Consider the following 10,337-nt stretch of genomic DNA (forward strand, 5'->3'; position numbering starts at 1 on the left):
ATTCCATACATATTCATCGCATTTAGATATTTAACATGTGTAACTGCCGGTTAAGCGAAGACGAGACATCGCATGCACTATTAAATTATGACCCTATAGTCAACGTTATATATTGGCGGAAAATATATTGGTTCATTTAACAAACCAATTCAATGTAAAACTTTATAAAACATCAAGGAATAGTGAATGATGGTTTAACCAGACGAATAAAGGCTGATATATAGTGTAAATGAACCAATAACGTTGAAGAACTGTATAATTTGAATAAAAATATTTAAAGAAAAGCTCAGCCATTGCACTGTTTATAAATAAAAAATTATTTTAAAATAGTTTAGCAGTAGAGGCAAAATCTTCGTTCTTAGTAATAGACGGAAAACTGAGGCCTCAGCTGCGACGGCGCATTCGGATGTCCGATAGGGTTGTTTTACATCCCGATTTTTTGTATTAAGGTGTTTAGATCTGGGATAAGTACTACAAAACGACACTCCATAGAAGTCGGCGATGGAACATTTAAGGAAGAAGAGATTACAGAGGTCGGGTGAAATCAAAGAAAGGCGACTAGTTTCGATCCGTCTTTCATCACCGGTGTTGAATGAGAAGGTAAGTGTTTCTCTTGGCTTCTTACTTTAAATTGGAAGAGAGATTATACCCCCAAATTCTATATTAGGTTGGAAGAGTATATAGCAAATACATTTAAGAATCGCTTTGAGTAGCCCAGGATGTGAAATCGATGAGTAGTAGTGTATCTGTGGCGGGCATAGGATAAATAACCGTAATCGTCAACAGAATTAAACTTTGGTAGACATTGGTATTAGGGTTAATTGGTTTAGTGTACGTACATATTAATATGTACGTTACTTCATGGTGATAGGATGGATCCCGAGGCTGTAGAGATCGTTCCTCAATTGAGCTTGGATCTACTGAGGAGGTTATTTGCTCTTGACCATTACCCTCTCAAAACCAAGATAAATGCGTATTCAAAACCGGAATATCTTTCTACAATATCGAGGGTGCTGAGTGGAACAAAAGAAATGGAAAACTTGTTAGAGTCTCCATTTGGGCAGCTTTTTCGTATCCCTGCTAACAAGATCTCGTTCTCCGGTAAACTAGTTCATGGATTTGTTTGCCGTCAATTGGTGACCAAAAAGCGGCATGAGATGTGGATTGTGTTTGGTGGCAATCCAATCAAGTTTGGATTACAGGAATTTGCAGAGTTGACAGGTCTCGAATGTGGAAATTATCCAAAAAAGAGAGATGTGGAAAGAGCTACAAAAACGGATAAAGGATGTAAGACTATTTGGGAAGTTCTATTCGGGGAAAACATAGAACCAACGATCTCCGAGTTGGTCAAAAGGTTGGAGACTAAGGAAATGGAAACGTGGCAGAAACTAGCTTTAGCGCTGATAATAATAGTTGATGGAGTTCTAACATGCGCCACGCAACCAGTAAAACCAGATCCGAAGACAGTGGAGATGACCAAGAATATTGATTTTTTTTTCAAATATCCATGGGGAAGGTTGTCATTTGAACGGACGCTGGAGACTATTACAGGATTTAAATGTCCAGCAGACGTAGACAGCTTAGTAAAAACTTTCAAGCAACAATCAGTTGCTGTTCATGGATTTCCTCTAGCACTCCAGCTGCTGGCTTTCCAATCTGTCCCAGCAATTGCAAGATTAGTACCATCTAACGTTCAAGATCAGGCTTTTAATCAAAGATCGATCCACAATCTGGCTAAACTGCGGCCAATCAAGACAGCAGACATCTTCGCATGCAAGGCTGCTAGAGAGGTATGTACTTGGTTGATATAATACGTTAACGACCTGAATCTATCAGTTTCGTCAAATGTATATATATTTGTAATCATATTATAGGTGGTTATTAGACGGATGGTTGGTAGTGGGGAGCATTGTGATAGTGGAGAATTGGAGTGGCGTGACGAAGAGGAAGACCATCAAGTTGACAACATTGAAAATCTTATTAAAGCTGGCCACAAATGGGATGAGGCAATATGGATGGGAGGTGATGATAGGTGTCCAAAACAGACACGTCCCGAAGAGAAAGGTATTAAAAACATTTATACATTACAAAGGGCTTCACTATAAAGATAATTTTTTTTAAAATTAATGGTTAATTGGTGATATAGTTACAGTTGACTGTCGGAAGAGGAAAAGAGCAGACACCGCAACAAGTGACAATAAGAAAGAGAAGAGCACGAGAACTGATGGGCGACCGGGGGGTACGCCCATTGTTGATGAACATTTGGACGATGACCAATTTGAAAGGTATGCGGCGGAACTAAGCCGGTTCTACAGGAAACAAGAAGCACTGATGAAGGAAAATCAGGCAAACATGGAGATTTTCGTACGTACAGAGATCCGCAAGGAGATAAGAGCTGCACTATTGGAGGTTAAAAGAAACGAACATGGGGAACCTTCTTACGCTTCACATACAGTTTCAGAGAAGAAGTATTCAAAAAAATGAAGAGGGAAAACTATAAAGTTTCGAAGAATGAGTTCAGTAATGGCTATGAAAAAAAAGGGAGAGAAGGTCAGAAACAGGGGATGCGCTGACACTGCTAAGGTTGATATGACAAATAGCTTAAGGGTTGTAATTTTTTCACTACTTACATATATTAAATTATGTTGCTATCGTGGTGTGCACAGGGTGATCGGAATACTGATGGTTCGAAGGATGCCATAGATGGTCAACACTCTGTTAGTGGTGATTCTTTAGTTGGAGGCCAGGTAATGGACAACAAGATCCTCTTTAGAATGCGACTCAATCAACGTAATGGGGGTGTTTTTGCTTATGCACCTATCATATGCGCTTTATATATTTGACCGTAGGATACAACCCGTACTCATATTAATGAGTGGGTAACCGATAATAACGACTGTGACATGAACGAACCATCCTCGGACAATGGAGTTAATGAGTGTCGCCAAGATTATGACGCGGGGGACATTGCTGTCGAGCTATCACCAACTAAAACCGTATCCGATGTAAGTATTTGACACGGAATGGAGATTACAACACTATATTCGTAATAAAGCATTGTCCACCTTTAATTAAACAGATATTGCTGCAGCTGAATACTAAAATGGAACCTGATCTGTATTGTAACAAAATGGTAGGTCAGGAAGTAACCATAAAAGGGATAACCATCTGTGGGTCTCATATATATTCGGTTATTTGTTTATCTCCTCTAATCTACACGTGTGAAAAATTGAGCTTGTACCAAGTTCCTACTACGAACACGCGTCTTAAAAGTTTCATTATTTTGAATAGGAGGATGGGGAAGAACTGCATCAAGAAGGCGGGAAAGTCGAGTGGTTTAACAGTAACGGAGGGGACATAAGACGTCAGGAAGGCGAGTCAGATGAGGGTTGTAACAAAACCGAAATACCTGTAGAAAATGAAACTGCAGTTGACGGTCAACAAGAGGCAAGTGTCTAACTTTGATGATTTCGAGTATTTGTGACATTAGTGTACGTAAGTATGAATCTATGTACGTACATCTTATTAGGCCGAAGTCCAAGCACTACAAAAGGAAAGCGATGGCGAGGAGGGCTGTAACAAAACTGATGGACATGTACAAATAGAAACAACAGTTAGCCTCCAATAGTGCAAAATTATTTTTTATTTCGAATATTTGCCATATTTATAGTGTCTACTTAGATGGTCCAGTGTACGTCACAACTAATCTATGTACGTGCATCTTATTAGGCCGGAGACCAAGCAATACCCAACGAACGCGATGTCGAAGAGGGCTGTAAAGAGACTAGAGGTCAACCAGATCAAAGTCTCGGGGAGGAATGTATTCCCGGTGACTCAGACAATTTAGTGCCGCAGTCGGTTATTATTGTGGATGAAACAGGACGCGCAGAAGAAGTGATAATGGAGATACGTGCGAGTCAACCATCCGAAGCCATAGTGATAAAAGCAGGGTTGGTTTCATACGACCCTATGGAAGATGTTGCTGATGGGAAATTTGCCAAATTCACCGAGATGATAAAACAAGATAATGTGTAAGTGTAGTATATATTACTCCGATGACATATTGATATGCTCAATCATTGATATAGGATATTCATAATTACAAAATTTCGCAGGGTACACACCTTTTTCAGATTCCGCAAGGCAGATATCCTATTCTTCTCTACTCTTATATCGTCCCAAAAATGGGTCCATAGTCAGGTACATATTTTAAACTTTAACTACACGATTTTGGGATGTCCATGGTTTCTTGTTGGATTTAAATCCGACCGGTTTGCGTTTAACTGCATCTGCAGCACATGGAGATGATTGCCCTAATGCTGTGGCACAAAAACGGAGAAGAAATGATAAAACAAAGGACCATAATTTTGGACTCCGTTCTCTTTTACGAGTTGACAAGAAGGTTCCAAGCATTCAACAGGAGCACGGCGAAACGGAATTTCAGATGGGACAAAGTACTCATTGACATCGTCAATGGGGAAAGGATGCACCACGAACCAAGGTTGAAGTGGGTTACAGATGTCGACGTTATATATGCTCCAATGAACTGGAAATCTAAGCATTGGGTAGGAGTGGGCATAAATCTTATAAAGAGACATGTTTCCATTTACGATCCTTTGATGACCTCCTCCAGAGAAACTCTTGCAATGTCCCGGATCAAGCCAGTGTGTGAGATGATACCGTACCTACTTCATAGGGTTATCGATGTCAATTACCCTCTCGATCTATTTACCGCTGAAAGGGTTAGCCAAGTAGGACAAAACTTGAGGACGAGAGATTGTGGACCTTTTACTATGAAGTTTTTAGAACTGTTGAGCATGGGCAAACCGATGACTGATTGCTTGAAGATCACCGACAACAATATTGACAATTTCCGAAAGAAGTTCGCGATGGACGTCTACGAAGCTGCTATTGGTCCGATAAATTAAGTAGCGAATAAACATTCTTCCTGGTTGTACTTATTACTTTCACGCAGATGGTCCATATGATCCATAACAGTCTGTTAGGATGATTATGGTTTGCTGAATTTGAATGCAATTTAATCACATCACGCTCATCATATCATAGGATTGCCAGTAGGGACAAGTTAGTGTGCTCAAAATGGATAGAAACTAAGCACCAACCATGGACCTAAAAATCAAGTCTATAACGTTAGAAAATCGATTGTACGTACACTGATGAATATACGTACGTGTGTACACAGACCATAAATATACGTACGTGTGTACACAGACCATAATAAGGCCGTTACTTAGTTGATGGTACGTACACATATGAATATACGTACGTGTGTACACAGACCATAATAAGGCCGTTACTTAGTTGATGGTACGTACACATATGAATATATGTACGTGTGTACACAGACCATAATAAGGCCGTTACTTAGCTGATGGTACGTACACATCTGATAAAGGCCTAACATATACTAATACTGGTTAGAAAGACGTCATAATGATACATATCTAGACCCTCCAATATACAAAAAACACTACACCTGAAAAGGGTTTACAAACAACCGATAGGAGCTATGTGAGTGACCAGACCTCGGAAAATCTAAGAACGACATCCTTAAATCCCACATGTTACCAAAAAAATGACCAAACACGCATCTTCTATTAGCAACACGCGTAAAACCAATCTTCAATTTTGCAAAATCATACTGCTCCGGTAATGTACATGGAACCTCTTCAACTTTTTGATCCCGAGTTGAACTCAGCTTCCGGATAATCTACTGTCTCCGACGTAGCATCTAGTTGGAGAAAGCAGTCTCGGTCTGGGACCTCATCAAACACGTCTGCAGCAAGTTTCATCCTAATAGAAGGCATGGCCGCATCACATAGGCCTGTGTAATTTACTCCAAGAGCTATACACTCTAAGCACTTCAACGTGTACACACCACAATCACCTTGTTGATAGTTCTGTGGGAGTGTTTTCACCCGGTAGTAACTAAATGCCGCCGCCCCGATATGCTCATCTTTGTACCTCCGGTTATATGCTTGTATCAAGCGTGGGATCATTTTTACGAACGGTTTGCACTTCTTTTGTAGACTCTCATCGGTTCTACCGCTGTTTATGCTATCGTAAACTCTTAGCCTCCACTGGACTAAGTCAGCTTCGATGGCTACCCAATGGTTGTTATCGAGGTTGTATGGGAAGAGCAGGGTGTCTACATCGTCAACCCACACCTTGTTTGTCATTCCGTATTTTGGCAGCCTTCCCACGTACGTCTCAAAATAACCTTCTCCAAAAACCCATTGATTAGAGGCTTCCATTTTAGAGAATTCGAATGCCCACATACTAACAAACAAAGGATCGAGAAAAGCAATACGATCTGTTTTATATGGGGATGGCGTTTGCGTCCCCCTAATACGGAACATATGCATACATGTAACCATGTGCTGCAACACGAGTGACATCTATCAGGCATTAGTATACCATAGTTAACTGCGTCAAATGTTATGCTACGAAGCTTACCGCATCCCATAACCAGCCGAATGTTGTAGTTGGCCACAATTGTTTAGGGGTCAGGAGGCGAAAATAAAATTCGGCATTTCCAGTGCAAGGTACTTTAGCCCTGAATACCAAAATTAACAAATCAGTTATAGATCGTAGTCCTCAAATCCGAATATAGACATTAATTATATACAACTCTAAATGAAGACTTACAAATCATCAGTTAGGAAGGACATCAGCTTTGCAATTTTCTCAGGACTTGCCTCACTAAAAGGATCGTACACTGCGGGAGATAGGACTACAATGTGGCTTTCACGTCGGGTCATTAATGCAGCTCGCATTGATTCATCATTAGGGTTTAACCCTATGTTGGTGCCCACTGGATCTACTAATAGAAGATCAAGCTCTCTTGATGGAGGAAACACCTTTTGTAACAAATATGCAAAATACCTGGCTTTCTCCTTATCTTTCACTGTATGAGACGATGCAGGACTGCTGGTCCCCTTGGTTAAATCCACAACAGATTCGTACTTTCGATCCGACGAGCCAGGGTTACCACCACTTACCGGATGGATAACATTAATAGGAACGGGTTGAGCACCTGCTCCATCAACTTTGTCATTATACTTTGCTCTTTTATCGCCTTCCTCTGTCTCCCAACTCTGTACTCTTTTGACACGCTGTACACTGTCTACCATCTGCTTTGGAATTCGCTCTACACTGTCCTCTGGTTCGATTTTAATACTCCCAGACCACATGACCTTATCCTTAATGGCTAACGGATTACTAACACAACTAGCAACTTTATAACCATCCTTGTCCGAATGCTTTATATGATATAGCCATGACTTGAAACAAAAGACATGTATTTGACGTTATATACAAGACATTTGAAATATAATATGACGCTGTTAAACTAGAGACAAAGTATACAAATTGCTAAATTGTGTGTACGAAAAAAATCATATATCAAAATAATTACAAAATTATACAACTTCACAAAACTGAAATTGATATTGTTTCCTCGAATAGATAAATACAAAGACTTGATACTGAACAATAGATATATAATAACAATTTTATCAATACGGTACGCAGATCATACCTCCTCTATTTTTTGTTCGTCATTTCTTAATGTAAGAGGTCCTTGTGTATGCGCTCCTCCATCCGTTGTGTTGATAACAACTTTCTTCAATAGTTGAACGTCACTCTCAAAGTTACCCATCCTACTCTCCATACCTTGAAGTTTGAACACAACTTCCGCTATTGCTCTAGAAAACGATATCTGAATATTATCCATTTTCGCCCCTAGTGTTTCAACCATAGTAAATAACCTTCCACTACCATCTTCACCCTGCACACCTGAAAGCTTATCTCCAGACGCCTTCTCTGCTGAACATTTGTCCCCAACACTTTCTTTCTGCTCCTTCGCATTATTGGGGACATTACGGATGCTGGTTGGGGCTGTTTCAAGGAAATCATCGTCACTTACCCCTGCAACCTCTCCCTCTTCTTCGTATGTTCCCCCTTCCTTTTTTTTACACAATCCCATTCTCTTTCATCCACTTCGCCATTGATCACATCTAACAGCAGATTATCCAGTTTCTTCTTCAAACCTTCTCTTACACCATACACACAATACTGTCCTGGCCAATCTGGATATATGAACTCCAAAGGTTTAGGTACTAAATGCTTCACCTGAAGCTGCATTTCAGATACCATAACTTTTAATAATCTATCACAAAGAAAAAATGCAGACAAATAATGTATACGTAAATTGAAGGCATACCTCCCCATTATTAAGGAGTTTGCTCCCGGATATGAAGGCTTCGATATCCTTCCTTGGCCTCCCTCCTCTCCACCTTAACAGAGGCAAATCTACACCTTCTCTTACATTCCCGTAGCTAGCCCCCAGCACCTTCACGCTCTCAAATGCCCATATCAGCAATACATGGACACATCCATGGAGGGTATAAGCATTGTTAGGTAACCCAAGGACTTTGATGGAATCAACTAAACTCTTGAATCCAACCCTACCCCATTGAAAACTCTTAAATGCTTCTTCATTCAACGCCCTTTTAGCGTATTCCAGAGGAATTCGACTGTTCCTTGATAAACCAAGCACTCCAACATGAACAAGATACAACCGAGCTATCTGCGTCTTCATTACATCATACCACCCATGGCAGCTTCTCAAACCCTCAACTATCTCCTCCCAGTTGGGTCCATTAAAAGCTTTCACCTTTAAAGCCACCCATAAAGGTGTATGATCGACTTCAAACTCTGTTTCATCAATCTTCTCACAATTCAAACCACTAATTTCTTCATATTCATATAGAGAGAACCTCAGCGGCTTTCCTCCAACCAAAAACCATACCTCCAAAGGAATGTTTATTGCCAAATGATTGGACAATAGATAATGGATGGTCTTCCCACAAAACAGGTAGTCAGATTCGGCTAGATCCAATAGAACTCCCAGCTGCGAATTCTTTCTTATTTTGTCATACACCTCATCACCAACAAAGCCTTTCAAACCACCAAGATTGGACAAACTACAATCGTGGTGCATGCTTCTCATCGGCAGTGGAAAATTACCAACCCCATACAACCTACTTGGATACCTCTTGCTTGACCCCATATCTACAACAGAAGCTTTAGTTTAGTTATTAATTCAATATCACAAAACATTTGTTGCTTAGATTAGCAATGAAGCAACATGAAGTCACACAAATATCTTCCGAAAAACAGAGCTCAACAACATACAGAAAACTAACATACAATATACAAGGCCTACTATGTAATACTCGGGTATAAGAAAACAGTAAGCAATAGAGACTAAACCACGATATAGAAATTTACCTCTGAGCAAATCGCTTTATTTCCCTCCTCCTCTACTTCAAACCACCTCGCCGTCAACTCGCCGTCAGTGGTCCCCCAACCAAACGTCCTCCACACATATTCTTTTCATGCCGCAAGCTATCTAAAAATAGCTGATCTCAACCCAACAATCGTAAGACAAACAACACAAAGATTCAAGGGATCGACTTAGGTTTATGATCTTTTTATTTTCCCCTTTTAAGATCTTCGTTTTAAAAGAGAATGGCATAAATCGTAATAAAACACACAACTCAGATATAGAAGTAATTTGCAAACTTTTATGTGTTATTCTAGTAAGACAGAAATCTCAACGTGTTAGTCTAGTAATAAACCTAATTTTATGCAATATTCTAGGTAATTTCCCTTAAAATAATTAAAAATATTAAAATTTTACCAAAAACATTTTTTTTTTGAAAGATAAATATATTAGTTGGTGGAATGAATGTAAAATTATTGGATAGGAGTTACATTTGAGTTAAATGTAGAGTTAAATGGAGTTAAATGCCTTTAAAAGTGGGTTAATTATAAATAAATATTTTAGTCAAAAATAATAGCTATATTAATATAAATAATAATATAGAAATTTAAACATTTTCCTAATATGAGAGAATCTATGTTTTAAAAAAAAAAAAAAAAAAAAAAAAAAAAAAAAAAAAAAACCATAGATTCTCTCATATTTTATGATCATGTTTTATAGAGGTTAAACATTGATTTAAAGATTTTTTCTTAATGACATTGTAAACATAAGACTGTAGTATAGTAAAATTGAATTAAATAAAATTATCAAAAGAATTAGTAACAACGTATAATATTATTGTATATAGAATATTCCTCATTTCAAAGTTTAAAGCAATTAAAATAATTAAAAATATTAAAATTTTACCAAAAACATTTTTTTTTGAAAGATAAATATATTAGTTTGTGGAATGAATGTAAAATTATTGGATAGGAGTTACATTTGAGTTAAATGTAGAGTTAAATGGAGTTAAATGCCTTTAAAAGTG

The 10,337-nt window shown here is 38.7% G+C and overlaps 1 protein-coding gene across 1 annotated transcript; it reads left to right on the forward strand.

The window, feature by feature from the left end:
- The first annotated feature begins 872 nt into the window (after positions 1–872).
- Positions 873–1,811, forward strand: LOC147948561 (uncharacterized). Its single transcript, XM_087467591.1, has one exon. It carries the CDS (start codon positions 873–875, stop codon positions 1,809–1,811), a length of 939 nt encoding a protein of 312 aa, XP_087323717.1.
- Positions 1,812–10,337: the final 8,526 nt, after the last annotated feature.

Source organism: Camelina sativa, chromosome 2, assembly GCF_030686135.1.
Source record: "Camelina sativa cultivar CO46 ecotype springtype chromosome 2, ASM3068613v1".
In the NCBI taxonomy this organism is placed as follows: Eukaryota; Viridiplantae; Streptophyta; class Magnoliopsida; order Brassicales; family Brassicaceae; genus Camelina; species Camelina sativa.

What these genes read in the sequence shown, in the direction of transcription:
- LOC147948561 (XM_087467591.1), top strand. Translation starts at nt 873, where the DNA reads ATGGATCCCGAGGCTGTAGAGATCGTTCCTCAATTGAGCTTGGATCTA.